The sequence below is a fragment of the Columba livia genome, chromosome 7 (assembly GCF_036013475.1).
Source record: "Columba livia isolate bColLiv1 breed racing homer chromosome 7, bColLiv1.pat.W.v2, whole genome shotgun sequence".
Lineage (NCBI taxonomy): Eukaryota > Metazoa > Chordata > Aves > Columbiformes > Columbidae > Columba > Columba livia.
In genome coordinates, this window is record NC_088608.1 from 37230147 (window position 1) to 37250084 (window position 19938).

The 19938-nt window shown below is 48.6% G+C and overlaps 1 protein-coding gene across 4 annotated transcripts in view; it reads right to left on the minus strand.

The window, feature by feature from the left end:
- Positions 1–16030: 16030 nt before the first annotated feature.
- The window catches only part of NRP2 (neuropilin 2), an 82209-nt gene continuing 78301 nt past the window's right edge, over positions 16031–19938 (minus strand). For 2 of the 4 annotated variants that reach the window (XM_065069457.1, XM_065069456.1), the window contains exon 17: positions 16031–19390. In XM_065069457.1, coding sequence (XP_064925529.1) covers positions 19137–19390 — 254 coding nt within the window. In that variant the 3' untranslated portion in view covers positions 16031–19136. Of the gene's footprint in view, positions 19442–19938 lie in introns of all 4 variants that reach the window. The other 2 variants (XM_065069455.1, XM_065069454.1) reach the window with 1 other exon arrangement.

The window sequence follows — 19938 nt, forward strand, 5'->3', positions numbered from 1 at the left end:
TTTTGTGGTCTGGGCTCTGTTTGCTGAGACTACTGAGCATACGGCATCATCCACAGAGGCTGTATGGCTTTGTTTCTGCTCAGCTCTGGCTACTCTGAAAAGTGACTGTCACCAAAACAGTGGGAACCAATACCCACTCTTAAAGAAAACTTTACAGTTTGGGAGAAGGACTCCTCCCTTGACCGCAATAAATGTTCAGGTTTCTGTCGGCCAAGTCCAAATTTGCCTGATGGGGGCACAAACCTAAAGCTTTTGGCTGCCAAATCCTCCTGATCAAAGGCTCATGCACGGTATGAATTTCTTCTCCTCCGAGTCCTTGAGTTGCTCAGCTGAGTGTTGTGTTAATGCTGGGCTTTGAATTTGCTATTCCTCACTTGAATTGCTATGCTCTGTTGCCCAACCATGCAGTAGTTCCTCAGCTGATGTAAATCAGTTTAGCTCTGCTGCCTTCATTCCCCTGTCACGTACTCTGGACTCGTGGGAGCTTCAGCCCAGGTCCCCACGGCAGCCACCATGGCAGCCCCTCTTGCCCCCATGGGCCCTGGCTGGGAGGGTGAGGTTTAGCTGGAGATCACAGTTAAAGCCCAGTTGACCGGGGCAGAGCTTTGGTGGAGCAGTGCTCCTGTCATCTCAGTCCTGGGACCAGGTCTGGGCTCTTGTCTCTCCCAGCGTCTGGAACAGGCAAGTGAACCGTTTTTGTCTGTCCGCCCCCTCGAGGCTGACAGTGTGGAGGATTCAGCCCAGCGAGCAGTACGTAAGAAGGCAGCATCCCTGCGCTAGGTCCTTGACTTCAGCAGGCTTCCTGGTGGATTCAGGCTTCCAGCATGACTCAGGCTATTGCAGTGTATCCTTAAGATAACATCTTTTGCTTGCCAGCATGCAGGCTGGCTGCCAAAGGTGGGGGAGGAGATCTGTTGTGAGTCTTTTGTATGTGCTCATAGTAAATAGATACACACCAAATTGATTGCGCTTGATTTTCTGTTTCTCCACTAGGAGCTGAAGGAAAGGGAGAAGCAGTTCTCAGTGGTCTGCCCCAAACCGCTGCCCCGCACCACTTGGTTCCTGGGATGTCTGCAGCCACCCGCCCCTGCTCCAGCCAGGATGGACCGGAGGAACAAGGGTGTCAGGATCCAGCTTTTGCAGCGTGGCCTGAGAGTCCTGACCCACCGACTGGGATGCTCTTCTGCTCCGTGTCATTGTCTGAACATGCTGCTGGTGTGAAGGGAACCAGGGCACAGCAGGGCAAAGTGGCATAGGGGTGCCTGTGGCTGGGGTTGGAGCTTCCTGCTTGGTGACACCCTGCCTGGGTGTCACAAAACCCCAGGACAACCTCAGGTTTTGATCTATTGCCTCGTTGCCAAACGATTAACTTTTCCAGTTTAAACGTTTAATACAATGGCCTTATTTTGAAGACTGCCAGCTGAGCTGCCTCTGCTTAGGACTATCATTTCCAACTGTTCTCTGGCAAGATGCTTTCTCAAATGTTTTAAAAAAAATATTAATCAAAGTTGTAACCACATCTGTGGCTGCCTTTATCTCTGTGAACAGGGAAAAATAGCTCAGAGGCCGTGAGGTGCTTTCTGAAATGGAAGTCTTCTCCTGCAGACGGCACAGCTCCTGGCAGTGGGAAGACCAGCTGCTAATGTGGCTCTCTCTGAAATTTCTGGTACTGGTGTTCTGCAGCTGAGTGAAGAGAGCAGCCTAAAAGCCACCTGATTTAGGCTGTTATCCTAAATCAGCTGCGGGTTCTCTTTATGCACGCAGTCTAGCCGTGCTGACACATTGGCAGGCTGACCCAGTAGGGAGATCTATAGTGTTAGTGAGCTGTTTTACTTAAATGCTTCTATTTTTCTACTAGTTCTTCTTAGGCTGTAATATTGGTCCTTTCCTATCACAGCTGGCAGAGGAGGAAGAAACACAAATTTCTACCTCAGTGGAAGAGAAAGGCAAAGGTACAGAGCACAGCTGGATCTGTCTCCTGTGCATTGCTCCTGGATTAGTGGGCCAAATTGTCAGCTGGTGTAAAAATAAAAAAACCTCAGTGGCATACCAATGAGCTTACACCGGTTTACTGCAGCTGAGGCTCTGTCCCCACCATCTCTAGGAAAGGTTGATTAGGTTCGGTGGATTGCTGACTTCTTTTATGAAGAAGCTGTAAAAAGTTCTTTTCTTCTGCTAGTGCTTCTCTCTGGGGAGTTGTTGGCAGAGAGAGGCTGGTCTCTCAGCAATAATACATTTCAAAGTTATTATGCCAGCAGAAAAGAAACACAAAGATTTGAACTTGGTAATATATATCTTTTTATGACAGGCCAGAACACTAAAGGCACCCAACCCCCCACTGTGCAGACCTCCCCAGATCTACAGTGGCTGTCACCGGGACCCTGTTTCAGGGCTAATCCCAGGAGATGTGATAAGCACAGCTCTTGGTTTTGGTGGCTCAGTCCCGCGACCGAGCCAGCTCCTGTGCCTCATGGCATGTCCCTTCTTCTGGCTTTGGGCAGACGAGGTCACCTTCTTCCACTGCAACAAACCTACCAGTTGTGGTGGTCCATTTGGGTAGCAAGTGGTCCAGACGAGCCTGAATCTTTGTGCTGCTGTGGTAATAATATTGCTTTCACGTAGGAAATGAGTGAACTGTCAGGCGAGACCTCCTCTTTTTGTAATGATTAACCCTCCACTAATGATTTGATATCATATTGGGTGACATTGAGTGCTGCGATATTGATGTTTAATGTGGTCGAAAGCAAGGGCTCAGGAAGCAATAAAGATTTACTCCAGCTAATGTGTGAGGGACGAGTTGTCCCTGGGCCCTGTGCTTGCTGATGGCCTGATGTGTTTGCCGTGGTGTGGCAGCCTTGCCTAACAGAAGCTGGTTTTCTAGCTAATAACTTAATGAAGGCTTCACTGTATTTCCAATTACTGGTGCTGCCCATGGGGCTGGGAGCCAGCTTCCAAATGGAGGAGGGTAGCGGATGTAGAACCCTGCACTGAGACACCTCCCTGGTCCCAGGACCCCCCTTAGCCCACGCATGGCTGAGGTAGATGGAGCTGGTGGAGATAAGCATTGCTTACAAATAAGGTGGCGTGGGAGGAAAACTTGGAAGGACAAATTACAGCGAGTATTGATTCTCCCGGCTGTTTGCAGAGGGATTTCATTTAGCAACACTGCCAATGACATTATGTGCAGGATCTTGTCCATAGCTGGTTCGGTGACATTAAGAGAATTACTTTGGCCTAATGAATAGGGATAAGAATATTTCAACCTCCTCCCTGGAAAGTAATGGTGGATCATCAAGTGTGCAGCCAAGTTCAGGTCTAGTCACTTGCCAAGTGAATGCAAATGACCAGTCGTTTCATTTAATGGAGACCGTGATGTGTTGTCCAAAACCGTTGTCTCTCTGTGGATTGGTTTTTTCCACCCCTCCCCACTTCTAAGTCAGACCTTGTCTCTGCTCCCGACTGGCTTTTCGTTTTTTTTTTCAAACAGAAAAGATTTTTGCTGACTCTTGCACTGAAATCTGTCTATGGATTGCACCAAAACTCCTCAATCAGCTGTATTTTGTGCTGCACTGTGGGAGGAGGCAGGAGCTGGTGTGGTCACTGCCAGCCTGCAGTAGATCCAGAGCTCCCTGCGTTCTTCCAGCTCAGAGCCAGCGAGATGCTCCATCCATGTCACTGCTGCCCCCTTATTAAACTCTTTGAACACAGACCGTGCCTCACAATTTAGATCAGCATGAGACAAAATACCACCACAAACAAGCATTTTCAGGTGGGACGTGGTGTTTTGCTTCATACTACTGTGATGATTTGTACCAGTCGTGTCTGAAGGCGGGTTTTTCCCCTGTTCATTTGTAGAAAACAGGAAGCGTTCACAAAGTAAACTCCAACATTTCAGCCACAGACAGGTCACCTTTGGCCATGACTGCTCACTGGTGGTTAATCTTTTCATGCAGGTTTTTCTTGAAGAGCTGGAGTTGGGTGTTTTTTTGTTTATTTGTTCAGAATCATGGTTCTTTCCTAATTAATTTTTTAGTTGACAGGGAGAACAGGTTTCTGCTTTGTTTCGCCAAGTGTTTTGATGTACGAGCAGAGATGCCGTGCGGGATGTGTGTTTGCAAAAGAGGTTGACGGGAAAGATCAAAACTGATTTGTTATGTTTGCAGAGAAAGAGGCTCCATATCTGCAAAACAATGCAAGGAATGACTGGAGGCCCCAGACATCAGCATTTTTGAGGTGAAATTGTGGCTGTAAGCTGGTGACCAAATTCCTGTTGACCTTGCAGAAACCATGATTTCATGCCAGGTGTCTGTCACATCCTGGTCCCCCCTCCTAGTCTCAGTCTCTACCTGTCCTGGACAATGTAACCCAGCACAGCTCTGGGTCCTTCTCCTGTGGGATGAGCCCAAGGGCTTGTCCTGCTCCAAGGCTGAGGAGAGCGGAGAGGTTGCTGGGTGGTTTGGGAATGGGCTGAGCTGGGAGAGGTACCAGGCACATCTCCAACCATTTGCAAACAAGCTGCAAAATCATGCTGACAATAGGCCTGCAAAGCCGCCTTTTGGCTGGAACTAAGCCTGGAAAATGTATTTCCCAAGTGGGGATGAATCCCCGCTTTGATGTAGTCAAAGGACATGGTGAACAGATGACCTGTAACCGTTGTCCGCCAGGCTGGATCCTACTAATTATGCTTGTTTAACCCTCTCTGACGCCACCCAGAAGTTCTCGTCCATCCTTCCTGGTGCAAACCCATCCCCTCAGGCGTGGGCAGACACGGAGCTCCCTGGAGGAAGCTGGTCTGGTTGCTGGAGAGCAGCCCTGGAGAGCCTGGGAGTTGTGAGGAGCTGGACGTGCTGCTCCCATGGACACTGACTGCTTGGGGCGATGTCTCACCAGGACGGTGGCACCAGGGAATAGGGAATGTCACCTCTTTCCTGCCTCTTTTTCTGCTCTCTAATCCTTGGCTTGCAGCGTTTATCCTGCCACGGTGTGTGGGCTGTGGTGTGAGGTCTATACTGGGATGGGTGGAGGTCCTGCTTGGGTTCTGCTGCCAAAACCTGTGCTTTCTGAGCATGACAGCGTGCCTTTGGCGACCTTCAAGGGCATGGGCACCGGGTGGGGAGCCCACTGTGCCACCCCGCTGCTTGCTGAGGACATTAACCTTCATGGGAAGGCAGCAGCAGTGACCTGCCATTGTAGTCCTTCAGGAACCATCCTAACTTGTCTCTAATGGGTTTCTAACAGCACAGTCCTCCTGGACTGATTGTCTTCTGCAGCAACACCATGGCTGAGCCTGAAGCTGGTCCTGCCTGAGGAGTTTTGGCTGAGAGGCACTGATGTTGATCTGGGTGCTCTTGCCCCTCCAAAGAATCATGGTACTCTGTCCTGAAGTCAGCATGAGCTTGGTGAGTCCAGAGAGTATTTTTATACATTTAGTGCTGGGAAGGATTGAAGACGCTTTTTTTTTCCTTCCCTTTTTAAACAATAAATAACAGCAAAATCCATCTCCAGCTTCTTTTAAAAAGCAGCTCTTTTTCCTGATGGATAGATAGATATAATGAGATTCTCAAAGTTGTAAATCTGCTGTGACTTTATTACCTGTGTCTGTTGGAGACGATGTGAAGAGAACTTCATACAGAGAGGACTCTTGAAAGGTTACAAAGGGAACCAGCAGTCTTCAGAAAATCTTCATCTAGAGAAAACAGCCAAGAAAACCCACACAGAAAAAAAGAAGCACTTGAGCTGGATGAATAGGTGTCAGGGCTGAATGCGAGCGACACTGGCAGCGGGGCACCTTGCCGTGAGAGCAAGCTGAAGCCAGTCCCCTGGTGCAGGAATAACTATTTTTTAAGGTGGTCAGGAGATAAGTGAGGATTTGACCTGGCTCCTGGTGGCAGCGCTGTGCTTGGTGTGGTGCCCTGACCCAGGGACTGGCAAAACTGTAGAAAAAATCCCAGTGACTCCTGAGCAGGGTGGCAATTTCTCAGCTGGGACAGGTCCCTGAGTGGTGCCAAGAAAGCAGCAGGCACATGTGGATGTCCCAGCCCCCACCTCACCCCAAGGCCAGCCCTGGTGCCCTCAGGGGGCTGCGATTGCCAGATGTGGTGAAAATGGGCTGGAGACGGTGGTGGAAACAGCTGTTGTGCAAGATGGTGTCTCAGTGTGATGCAATGATGTCATGGTGTCTTAATGATGTCATTGTGCAAGCTGGCAGCTATTTTAGTGGCAGAGAATGAGGCTTAAAAGCTTTCTTCTCCCAGTTGTGAGGGGAAGATGAACGGAGGAGTGTTGCTTGCTGGCTTTTGAGTGGCTCCCACCCAGAGCAGCCTCGCTGACACCTCGCCCTTGCTGAGCAGGGGGGCAACCCAGGCAGCAGAGCTGCGAGGGGGGAGAGAGCAGATGACATCTTTAAGCTGTGTTCATTGAAGAATACTAACCGATCTCGGGCTTTGCAACTGCCAAAAAGTGATGCTTGAGCAATGTGGCGCCAGGAATCCTGAAGTCACTTTTGTAGCCTTGGAAAATGCAGCTGCTTTGGGATTTCAGCCCAAGACGGCTGTTATTATCCACTGTGCAGAATGAAGCTTCTGTTGGGAGCTTTTACAAAGGCCATCAGTCTTCCCAAATACTGGTTGTTTTTATCACCTGGCAGTAATTATACTCTCTGGTCCCTTTAATATCCGAGTGTGTTCCCATAGTGAGACCGGGAAACTCATTTAGGGCTCCCTCCCTCGGAGGGAAATGGCTTACAATTTTCTGCCAGGTAGCCTTTACTGTTGTGAGAATGGGCATGGCTCACCTCATAAAAACCTCGCTGATAGACATGACCTCGTGGAGGTTTATCTAAGTTGTTTGTTGTGGAGCAGAGCAACATATATCAGGGCTGAAATACACACCAAGCAGCAGTCCTAATGCGTGTGGTGTCTCTGCTGTAATTGTTTCACAGGCAGGACAAATACCCGGCGGAGAGTGTGAGGGGCTCTGTGTACTCTCCTGGCTAAACTGATATATTGGTGTGTGAAATGGTATTGCTGAAGCCTGTGGCTAAAATCCAGCTTGTGGGCTGGCTGGCTGTAAAACTGCATCGCCCAAAATATGCCTGTTTCTGCATGCATTGGCTGTGGTACCTGGGCTCCAGTTCAGAAGGAAGCGCGTTAAAAACTGGATCAAAAGTGATGACTCTTGGCAATAATGTGTGTGCATTGACTTTCATTTTTTTTGGCCAACACTGAGATTTATTGTTCCTCCAGGTATGTGTTAACCAAGGAAAGGCCTTGTCCTGTTGCTTGTTTTGGTTGGTGAACACAACGGCTGCCCTGGGTGGGTGGCACTGCTGTGTGGGACTCGTGTGTCCACTTAAAACTGTAGGGAGTTGTGAATTTTCGGGATGGCTAAAGCCGATGGGGACAGCTTGGTGTGGCACAGTGGCTCCTCTCCCACTCTGCCTGTAAAGCATGGGATGGCTCTGGGCACACCAAGTCGCCTGCACCACGAAATACCCTTAAATTTCATCTCTCGTTTGGCATCCTGTATGCGCCAGTGGGAAGAGCTGCCTACCCATGGCTCAGCAACTGGGGGGTGTGGGGCATGGAGGTGACTGGAGACATATGAAGCCTCACCACACACCCCTAAGCAGCCACCCCAAAAATATGGGCTGCCGTCTCCAAGCAAGCTGCTTAATTTCATCAGCTGCACAGGGCTGCTTTGCCACGTGTCCCCCCTGCATGGGATCAGGCGGTATTATAGATCTGATCCTTGGGAGGTGCTGGGGGAAATGTCTTATGGTGCGAAACCAGAGGAGCTCAGCCTGTTTAGCTTATTAAAAAGAAGATCAAGAGGTGACTTAATTGTGCTGTGTGAAGTACCTTCACGCGGAGACAAAAGCAGGTATTAAAGGGCTGTTTAATCTAGAGGAGAAAGGCATTGCATGAGCCCACGCCTGGAAGCTGAAGCCAGACAAATTCAAATCGGGAATCAAACAGACCTTTTAAAAAGTGAGTGTTAATAAAGATTAAACTACCCAGGAGAGCGATGAATTCCCTCACCTTTGATATATTTAGACCCGGACAGGATGCAATTTGGTGCCATACACTTTAGCCAAGCAGGAATTTACTGGGCTCGGTGCAGGAGTAATTGGATGCCAGACTCAGCCCTGCATCAGGGAGAGGTCAGGTGAGATGATCTAATGGTCTCCACTGGCCATTGGTCCTCCCGCACCTGGCGGCTGTGATTCGTGTGCCTGCGGCTGACGGGGACGTGGCGCTACCCAGAAAAATCAGTGGAGAAATGCAAGGAACACGGCATCATGTCAGCAGGGACAAGAAGACAGGTGAAGACTGACAGGCATGTGAGGAGAGCCAAAATATTAGAAAGGAAAGGCTTTTAGCCAGAGAAGATGGTGTGCGTTTGCTGTTTTGTTGTTGTTTAAGTGGTTTTATACAGGTTGGTTGTGTTAGTTTGTTTCAGGTGGTGTGGTTTAGGTAGTTTTAGCACAGGTTCTGTATGGTTGGTTGTGTCAGTTTTGTTTAGGTATTATTTAAAAAACAAAACAAATGAACTCTGTGGATATTAGCAGATGTAATTTTTTTGTGCATAGCCAATCCTATTTTCTTTTTCCACAATTCCTTAAAAATAAAACTACGTCTTAAGTTTTATATCGACCAGAAAATCAAGGTTTCAATAGGAAAAGCCTCATCGGGGAAAGAAAAAGATGAACCATATCTCAGGAAGGGTAAGGTGAAGTGATACCTGAAAAACCTCAGTATGATCCAAGATGGGGCAGGAACCACTGCTCACTTGACGATGCTGAAGTACGTTTTGAATTTATTTTCCTCTTTATTTTGATGAACCACCCCAAGGGCTGGCAGGTGAGTGTGGCTGCAGGGAGCAGCTGCCTTGGGTCACCCCTGTTCGTTTTTAAGAACTCCGTGATTTGCCCGAGCTCATCTCCTGCTTGGTGCCCGAAGTGCTGGGATTTGGAGATGCAGCACAAAAGAATGGAGGGACATGCTGAGCCTCAGACACCCCCAGGCTGAGCGACAGGCTCCTTCAGCAAAGACAGAGCTTGCAGAGGGCTCTTGCTGAGGAGTTGTTGTTCAAGGTGCTTTTCATAATATTTTTAAAAATGTGTTTGCTTCCTCTTGCAAATGTTCGAACATCTTTAAAGTGTCTGTGGTGCCAAGCTGCTTCTCACCCTGTTTTAAGAGAAAATAAGCTTTCTTTAAGGAAAGGGAGCCACAAAAAGCACAGCAAGCCCAAAGTTAACAGCGAGCAGATCGAAACTAAATTAACACCAGCAAGATTTCGGCTGCCCCTCCAAAATACTGTGTCTCACGGCAAGGGGTCCAGGAAAAGATGGGAGAACAGATTGTTTTAGTGCATCTTTGTGGTGTCTCTGCAGCACAGATGAAGCTTAGGCTGGGTCTGTCCCCTTTGCCAAGCTTGTGATGGGGACTCCCAGCCCCCAAAAGTGGACAGTTGGATGCTACTTGGGCTGGCGCAGCTGGCCAGTTTGGGGGAGAATCACCTACGAAACTGGAGCACAAGCCTGAAAAAGGAGCCTGGCTCATAACAGGAGGCAAGGGATGAAGAAGGAGAGTCTGGCTCCTCTCCGCTGCCATGAAGGTGAAGGCAAGAGAGTGAGTGCATTAACCATCAGCCATGGTGTAACAGCTCTCTGTGAATTACGTTGGCCACCTTCAGCACTGGAAATAGGCAGCTAACGGTAAATTCCTCTTTGTATCAGATAATAGTCAAAACAGCTTGAATACTATTCATAATGAGAGCTCTGAGAAAAGCCAATGCTACACACACACACAGAGCGAATACTGTCATTAAGCGTTCTTTGGATGACAGTCCCAGCAGTTCATTATCCCCCATCACTGCTTGGGGAGGGTGGAGGAGGAAAAGGGTTGAGGGGGTTTTTAAATAATGTTGTGGTTTTTTTCTAAATTAATCTCTACTGTAAAGCAAAGCAACAAAAGAGCAGTATAAAGACAGTGTTCTGACCTGTCGGTGCCCTCCATGGCTGGAGTGTGGGGCTCCTGCAAGAATCAGTTGGGGAAATCAGACATGGATGGGTAGGGGAAGGAGATGGCTTCACAGCACTGCCACAGCTAATCACAGCCATCCCTGCCGGCTGTGATTTTAAATGTGATTTCTGGGTGTATTTATTTTTTCCTCTGGAAGTGCTAACAAAAGTTTAATTTTAAGAACCTGGTTAACGTTTCTGATCCCCCATTAGGCAGCAGCAGCTCCAGTAGACATCAGCTCCAGGCTCACCGCCCGTTCACAGCGAATGGTGCACCAAGTGCCAGGAGCCTCCTTATCCATGCGATGATGCTCACGAAGAGGCTGCAACTTACTCAGTGGCTGCAGGTGGGTCCTGGGCTCTATAGGTGTGTAGGGCCTTCCTAGGTCTCCCAGCTCCTGTTCTGCTGTGGATCAAACCCCACAGGAGGCACAGGATGCAGAAGCTGGTGTGGGTGCAGGGCTGCCAACCCTGTTTGCATTTGCAGACTGAGCCAAAGTGTATCCTGTCTAGGCTAGACAAGGGGTGTCAAGAGATGGTGTTTTATAATTAGCCTCCTTGCTTGAAAAAACATTTGTTTTTGTCAGGGACAGTGTTACGGTGTAGCTTAGGTTGCCTGCCCAGAGGTTTTTAAGATGTGAAAATCCCCATGTGCTCAGAGGAGACATCTGCACCCTGCTCGCCTGGTCAGAGCAGCTCAGCACCTTGCTGCTGCCATCTGAATTTGTCAGGGCATCCCTCGGGCATCCAGAGGAACGCAGGCAGGGCTTGTTAAAACTTGTGCAAATATTCTCCTAGCCTGCCGGGCAGCAGGCGATGAGTCACTGTGGCTGCACTGTAGCTCTGTCCCTGCGCTTCATCAGCATTATCTCCCCTTCAGCTCTGGTATCTGGAGGAATCAGCATCACTTATTCCCGAGTCAGGATGCTGAATCTCTTCAATTCCAGCAACATCGCTGTGTTCACAACCTTGTCATTATCCCCAGGCTGATAACCTCAGGCGGAGTTGTTCATTTTTCAAGCCAGTGGGCAACGGCCTGTTTGTGACACTGTGGATACCCAGAAATACACAATACGGCAGCCCTTTCCATTCTCCCAAATCACCTGCCAAATGCCTCACCATCTGATCCAGCCACACTGTCCTGCTTAGCCCTTGAAACAGATCCTGGTTTAGAGCAGCTGAGCTGCAGGTCACATTACAGCCCCCTCCTCACGTGCCAGGGTCTGGCATCACTGCATGGCAGGGCCTGCAGATCGCTATTTTAATGTTTTTTATCACGACACCCAAAGCATTACACCAGCTCGTTCCCAAGTGTGGCACTGCTCTGTTTTAATGAGCTTTGGAGATTGCATCAGCAGCACGGACCGGCTGTTTGATGGCGGTCAGCGGGGCTAATTAATCTGGTGTATGCCTGGAGCCCTGTGCCTGCCTGTGGCCCCGGCTGGGGCAACGCTGATAGCACAGCCAAGACCTCAAACTGCCTTAGAAAGTGTGCTTAAAGGGGCCTGTTCTTGCTCAGCCCTCCCCCTTAAATTGAGGCTGACACTTTTTTTTTCTTTTCAAAGAAAGAAGTTAGACTTTGAGATTAGAAACAGACTATTTTTGAAACAGTGTCCAAATGGGACTCTGTGACTTGCTCTGTAACGTTGCCAGGCCCAGATGAGGATGCTCCTCGCTGGTACCTGTGGCTGCATCTGGCTTCCACAGGGCTGGAGAGTGTGAAGTCGGGTCTCACTGTCCCAGGTAGATGGACTATGGTATTTTGTATCCCCCCAAGGCATCTCTGCTGGAAGGGTTAACAGTGCTGCTGCCTTTGCCTTTGGCCGCTTCAGTGTGTTTCCCTTGTGTTTCCCGTGGCCCTCCGGCTGTGTTGCTGCTGGAGCTGGAAGTTGCTGCTTGGATGGCACAGAGGTGTTTGTATATTTGAAGTTCAGAAAAGCGAGAGCTGCCTAGCTGGCTTTCCCCTTCCAAGGGGAAAGCCAGAACCAGGGCTGGGCTGCTCTTCCTCCTCCTTCTCTCTAAACGAAAACAAAAGCAAGTTTTTAGCTGTTTCAGCAGTTAATCACTGCCTGTGTGTCAGAAAGAGCTGTGGAAAACCCCCTTTGCTCCATAAAACCAAGCAGACACATCCGTCACCCTCCTCGACACAGCCGTCCTGCCGTGTGTTGGCAGGGAAGTGGCACCTTCCAGGCACTGGGATTTTCTTGCAGTGAAAGCAGCAGTGCAGCAATGCAGATCCCATGTCCATCCCCATCCTCATCTGGCTGTGGTGCTTGGCTCGGTCTTGACACAGGGCAGGAGGTGTTTTGTGAGGGCCCCTGTACCTGGGGAAACCCCTGCATGGGTGCAGAAGAGGGGTGCAGTGGGGACGGGTGCGTGGGAGCCTGTGGCTCCTGGTCACCGTGGCTGATCTGGTGCACGTCACCCATAGGGAACTCCAGGCTTGCTTTTCCACGTGTTCACAGGATGTCTCCTCATCCAGCAAAATAAATAAGTTAATAAATAAGAATTGCTGGGCGAGACGTGGTGGCAGGGCGCCAGTGCCAGCCCAGCCAATTCGTTTTCAGTTCTCATTAATTTGGGCTGACCTTTGCTCACTTTTCCACCACGAGCACGTTCAAAACAAGGCAGACATTTAACTTTGTTTTGGGCAATGTTACTCTAATGTGGCTTTTTTCTGCATAGCTCTCTCTTTTATGGTAATCAAATGTACTGCCAACTTTTCTCTTGCTATGTACACCAGCGAAGGGAACCAGATGCTTTGTGTTTTCCTGCGAAATGTAGCTGAATGTTGTTTTTTGATTAGCGTTGCGGAGGGAGGGCTGGCTTACAGACAGCATTGCATAAATTCGGCCCTTGTTGCACCCTGTTTCTCAATTTATGGCTGGTCCTGGCTGTGACTCCTGGCTAGATTTGCCTCTGTCCTTGGCAAATCCCTTGTCTCACACCAGCTATCCCAGTCTCAGTGGGGAATGGACACTACTGGAGGAAACCCCATGATGGAGGGTGCCCACTGATGTGGGGTGGAAGGCGTGGAGCTGGGGTCTAAGTCATTGAAGCCCACCCACTATTGCTATGCAAGAGAAACAAGCTGTCTCAAGCAAGGGGGTCAAAAAATACCTGCGCCACTGGGCCACTTTTGGCCATTTTTAATAATTTCTCTTGTCTACCTCCTGCCGTACTTCTGCTATTTTTATAATCGCTTCTCTGCTTTCAACTCCTTATCTTCTTTAGCTTTCCCTCTCCTTTTCACTCTTTATGCCCTAAAATCTTTTCATCGCTTTTTTTTTCTGATTGGGCTTTATTTCTTCTTCTCCGCCAGATTTATATGAGTTGTCAAGTCCCACAGCCATTCGTCTCTGCCTGATGACAGACTTGCCTTTCCCCCCCCCCACCAAATCAGATTCATGGCTGTCCTTTAAGGCCCTTTAATATTTTAATGCTCCAACTATAAATTTCATTTTCTTTAAGCTTCAATCCTTCTGTGGGCTGTCTTGTGGCTGGGTTGGTGGCTGCACCCCCCCTGCTACCCAGTGTGATTTGCAGCGTGTCACAGGCGGCATTTGGGGTGGCTTTGCTCCGTGCACAGGAGCGGAGGGCAGGGGAGGGGAGCGTAGCAGGAATTCGCTTTTCCTTAAGCTCAGACGATTCTTCAAAACTTGACAGGAATTGACTTCTTTTTTTTTTTTTTGCTTCCAAACTGTGATTTGTTGTGGGCTTGTTGTGCTTTTTATTAAAATGCTCTCGTGGAGTGCTTAAAAAGGTTGGCTTTACACAGCCCCAGCTCCCTTCTTTAATAAATGCAGCCTCGGCTTAGAGTTTTTCCCTCTGATGTGTCAGCTGGGGGACTCGCTCTCCATCTCAAATGCACCCAGACTGCTTAAATCATCCTTATTTCTCTCAGAGGGAGGGAGACTTTTTGCTCTCTGAAACTTTTCACGCACTAAGTTAATAAAACTTCTCTGCTGAAAGGGATGGATGTGACACTGTGCTGAGGATTTCATGGCCGAGCGCTGGATTATTGCTGCGGTGTAAAGGGATCCCCAGCTCTAGTAAGCGCATTGAATTTCTTCTTAAAATATGAGGCTGACATTCATTTGGCCACGGCTGTCCCTGGGGGCTGCTGGAAGAGCTCCCCACCTCTTCTGGTGTGGACACCTTTGGGAAGGGCTTCCCGAGGGCCAGTCTGTACAAACCCAGGAGATCAGGAGGGCAAAAATAGTGCTAGAAATTTTGATGGCATTTGTGAAGAAGTCAGTCAAGGCTGTTATTAAGATTGGCAGCTGATGCAAACAGCGACAAAGCAGCCCTGCACCACTCCAGGAGGGACCTGATAGGAAATTATCAGCAATATCTGGGACAGCTATTTCCTCCAGGTTTGTAAACATTTAACTGAGGAGATGTTAGCAAAGGCTTTTGCAGCAAACAGTCCTGAGCCGCCAGCCCAGGCTGGCCCTGCCTAAGCCCTCTACCCACCGCAGCAGCACAAGGAAGCAGGGCTGTATTTCTTCCCTTGATATTTGGCACCTGGGCAAAGACAGGGTTAGACCTGCTGAGTATTTAATACAGTGCTTTCCATTTCAGATATTAGTGGTGCAACTGAGTTATGGTGTAGGACCCTAGTTGAGGAGTCATTCCTTTGCAACACATTAAGGATTAGTTATTTTCCTGTTAAACTGGTGAGTTTGTTGCCTTAAATGGGTCGCTGTGTGTAACAGACATTGATAGGAAAGCCTAATCCTACCTGATCAGTGCGAGTGATGATACAGACCTGGTCCCCTTGGGTAGCAGGTGACAGCACCAGGCTCCAGGAGACAGAGGAGCTCTTCAGAGAGAGACAGAGCAGCAAGAGGCGACAGGAGGCTCCACTTGCACCTGCCTGCAATTAATTAATTACGAATCTACTCATTAGCTCAGCCCGGTGGCTCCCCCTCACTGCCAAGCCCCCAGCTGTCCAGAGAGCAAGTCATTATTTGAAAAGATTTCCCATTAAACCCAAAAGCAAAGGAATATTTCAAAGAAGAAGGGGTGAGAGCGACAGCAAGGGTGTGCACATGATTGCAATCGGCTCTTGAGGACGTGCTGGAGCGGCTGGATCCTCATCTTGGAGCAAGCTGAGAACGGTAAAATCGATTTCATTAGCCTGCTCAGCCGCTCATGGCTCTTGTACCACATGAAAAGCCCCGTGGCCCCCGACACTCCAGCCTCCGTTGACCGTGGGTACCTGTGTGTGCATGGTTAATGTATGTGGGCACCCCCTTGGCTCCCACCCCACAGAGCAGTCCACCCGAATACAATCCCAGCTTGTGCTAAAAAAGAATTCAATATCACGAAGTGGGTGCCTGCCTTCCTTTCGTGCCCAGGCAGCAGCTGCAGCCCAGCTCTCAGGCTTTTAACCCAGCGGTGCACACATCTGCCTCAGCACTCGTTTTTCTATTACCTGCTTTCTGCTCCTTGCTTTAGTGGAGGCGCCTCTTTAACCGCAGTGATTTACAGGCGGCGTTACGGCAGGACAGGTCTGACACTGATTGAGTCGCTTATCTGCCGTCTCCGTCCTGTTCTCTGACAGCCTCTCCCCCAGGTATCAATCTGCACATCAGTTCTTTATTCCTGGGTGAGGGAAAAGCTGTCAAGGTTGCAGCTACACTGTCATCTTCATCTAAGCTGCCAGCTGCCCTTCATCACTTAAGGACCCCCCTTTAATGCACACACGCTTTGGGAGGGGGCCACCGCTTTGGAGGTAAGGATGTGGCAGCAAAATTTCATTTGCTCTGGAGGTGCCCAGGGTTTGATGGATTGGCTCTCATCTGTCAGGGTGCCCGTAAATAAACAGGTTTCCACGCTGTAGGTTCAGCCCCACTGCTTCTCCAGCAGCGCAGGGCGGCAAGAAGGCGCCTGTGCCTGTTTCTGGCTTTCCTGTGGGTTTCTGGATGCTCATAGCTCTCTCAGTTTTGTTTTCTTGTTGTTGCTCCTTCACAGATTAAAAAAAGCCACTGAAACACAATCTCTACCATAATGTTTATTAAATAGTAATTTTAAAAGGTTTTTATACAAATCATATAAACACAGCTTGATTTTTTTTTTTACTTTTTTTTTTTTTTTTTACACCGAAGAATCACAGTAAAAGCTCTTTAAGTTCATAAGTCCTGGCTCAGCCAGTGAATGGTCAAATACCTTGAACTGCAAATCCTGGAGAAGTTCCATTTCTGCATATAATTTCTTAATTATTTAATTCCCATGCTCACCCGCAGCACCTTCCCACAAAATGAAATCACCCAGCATTACAGCCCGCCTGTTAGCAACACGTCCTCGCCATGGGAAGGGTGTGGAGGCAACAGCCCATTTCAGCAAAGGCATTAACACCGATTAATTGTCTCTTTTTCTTTCTTTTCTGAATTTCACAGAGGGAATTGCGATCAGCAAACCTAATCTATTTGCAGAGGAGGATGCAATGAGTTGAATGCACAGACAACTTATCTTTTGTTTTGTTTCCCTGTTGAAGTTACAATCAAACACAGTTTTCTGTAGAAGAACAGTAAAGCACCCAGCAGAGGTAAGTGAGGTATTGGCTTTGCAGCATTATTGGCCTGTTCCCGCCCGGCAAGCGCACGCATGTGAGTCCTGGCCCATCTGGAACGGGCGATGGGGACACACAGGGTGGCCACACCACCGGGCCCATGCCAAGATAGTGCCAAGATCAGCAGTACTCTCCTGCCCCGGATCAAGAGATATATTAACACGAGTCAGTCCCACGGAATAAGTCACATACACGATACATACAGAGAATTCACGTGAGTGTGCAAACACACTATTTCTGAATATATGTATATACGAACTCTTCTCTCTGTACGCCTACTAGACACCATAACGTCACCTTTTAAATTATATATTTTCACCTATTGTTTGCCTAAGTTGACTTTTCTACTGTATGGTCCTTTTCCATTCATCCTTCCCCTCTCCTGTGGTTTGAAGGGGATAAAAATCATCAAGCAGCAGCAATCCAGCTTTGAAATGGTCTGGTACATTTCCTCTTACTGCCTCTGTCTCTTTTGTACAGTAAAATAACATCCCTGTGGAATTTGTCCATGAAAAACGCCAAAAGAAAGAAGGTGATTCGAAAGGAGAATCTGAGATACATTTACTGCTGTTTCTGTTGGGTGCACAGCGTGAATTAAAAAAATGAAGGCCTTTGTGTGGGCATGTCTCTGTGTGCGCATGTATGAACCGTGGATGTTTTGATGACACCGCTGCCGGTATCTGCTTCCCCAGTAACACATCTTTCTTACAGTGAAGACGACTTTGTTGTTGTTGTTCCTAAAAACTTAGTGTCTGACAGAGCTCTTCGTGAAACACTAGACAAATGTTCCTATTCCCACAGCACGGAAGAGCAGCTGTGGCACTGTCCGTGCTCATCTCCCCTCCAGATGCTGCTCGTCTCCCCGAACACCTGGTCTCCTGCAGGATGATGTTCGCAGGGGCTGTGCAAACTGAGCTTCACAGCACTTCTTCACACCTCTGGCGCTCTGCGGTTACTAAGGAAGAGAAATCCATCCCAGACCTAACTCTTTGCTAGGCGAAATGTTAAATCAGGTATTTCCAAAGAGCTCCTGGAAAAGCAAACTCAATGTGCTGGAAATGTGCAAATTGATGGTGATTCATCTGTACTGATCGGAAATGAAGGCATTGTTTTGGGGCCCTGCATTTCAACTCTTTTTCTCCACTAAAATGTTTTCCTAACACTCCTCTCCCACGGCACAGTGGTAAGTGGAGACATATCAGCTGCCAGACAATGTAGCCAGACCACTTGAAAGCACAAGGACCAGACTTCTTCAGCCAGGCTCTACCTGGTAGAGAGTGGTGAAGAAGAGTGTTTTGCTGGGGAAGGATGAAGGCCTCACTTGTTTGATACAGCACTGATCATCAGATGGAGGAAAAATACTTCTTCTAAGGCACTTGTTCAAAGTAAACCAAAACACAGCTCATAAATAAAACTTCAGGATTTTTGCTACTGATTGGGAGCAGCGCAGCTTTGCTCCGAAGGGATGCGACTGGCGGCTGTTTGGTCCATCGGTGTCGGCAGCACCAGCTCCATCCCAGCAGCTCCGGGGAGCAGGGGAGCGCTGCAAAGGCGAGCGGGACCATTTTCCCTCCCCGGCGCTTCGGAGAGGCCTTGGGGCTCGAGTAAACCCCCTTCCCAAAGCTGTCCCCTGGGCACCAGCAACCTGACAGGCTCTGTCTTTTGTTTGCTGCAATTTTCTCATTATAGAATAAAAAAATAAGAAAATAATAAAAAAAAAAAAGGGCAGGATCAGGAATGGGAGATTCAAAGAAAGGCCTTCCCGATGAAGGCCTCAGCTGTTGCAATCCAAGATCTGGATTTAATAAATGGCTCTTATTCACAAATCACTTTAAGGCTCTTCAGCTTCTCTCAAAGAGGTGCTTCTACATATAGGGTTTCCTTTCTATTTCATTTCTTAATGACTTTAGAAAGTGCTGTTGTTACCATTGACACTAAACCCAGCATCCCACCTTTCCCCGCTACCAGAAGGAAAGTCGCAGGTAACAACATGCTTCCATTTTCAGGACTGGAAACTGCACCTTCCAGGACTTGGTGTCAGGTGCACAAATCCCTACACTAAAGCAGTATCTGGACAGGGTCTAAAATGGACAGGGTTTCCGTGTGTGTGTGTGTTTGTGTTATTTCTAAAGACAGGGTGGCTGAAGAAATCCCTCAGCCTTCTCAGCAACTCATCAGAGAAAGGAGATGGGAAATAACGATCAACATTTAGTTTCTCACATCCAAAAGGTAAACCAGTCTCCCTCAACACGTCCCAGCCACACGCATCAGCAGAAAATGAAGATGAACCAATAAACAAGGGTCTCGATCCCCCCTTGCCCGGCACAGTCCGGTTTGCAGGAACGCCCGCTCGGTCCTGGTGGAGCACAACCCACCAGTGGGACCTGATGGCAGGAGCAGCACCTCCCCTCGCTCCTCCCGTGCCCCTCGTTCCCCGTTATGGCATTCAGTTCCCATAGAAAACAGCAAAAAAAGTCACCCCCTGCCAGCCCACCTCACTGGGCGCAACGCTGAGGGCGATCGCCAGGGCACCCGTCAGGCCTCTGAGCAGCACTTCTGGTGGTTCATCTTCACCTTGTGCTTGATGCCGTCATACAGCTCGAAGTTGTAGTTCTCCAGCGTGGTGGAGCTCCGTGAGGACAGCCCGGCGTATGAGCACGTGCAGTAGAGAAGGAGACCGGCGCAGATGGCCCCAAGGAGGACGCCGAGGGAGCTCATCGCTATGATGGTCACCAGGATGGGATCCAGGGTGTAGAGCCAGTTTTTTTCTTTGTCCAGCTTCGGGGTTCCTGGAGAGTTAGTAGAGAACAGTGTGTCGTTCCTATCCGGTCCAAAGTAATCTGCGGTGAAATGGGTACTTATTATCCAGGGATCACTCTTCCCTTCCCCTCTTTATGCATTTGTCACTTGGAGTTGTGATGGTCTTACAAGAGTACAAGCCCCCTCCATGGGTATATCTCAGCAGGATTCACTAACCCAGGTCTAGAAGTAATGCAAAGCACTGAACTACCAAGAAAGTTAGGTGCCCTAATTCGCTTTTGTATCTCAGACTATGTAAACAGCACGCTAGCACTTTACACTCACTGAAGCTCTGGCCCTTTAAGTGCTATTGGGTTCAAAACTATGGAAACAATCTGTCACAGCTCCCAGACTTAATTTTCTCCATTTACAAGTCAAAATGCCACACAAGTAGCAATTAATGCTTGAAAGATCAGTTCCACTTGTCCTAACACAAATACAATATATTGACTTTGCAAGGTTGCTGGCTGTTGAAAAAGGAAAACAAGAAAAGAAAACTAATATCTTTGTCCAGGCACTAAGCCACCACTTGAGTGTA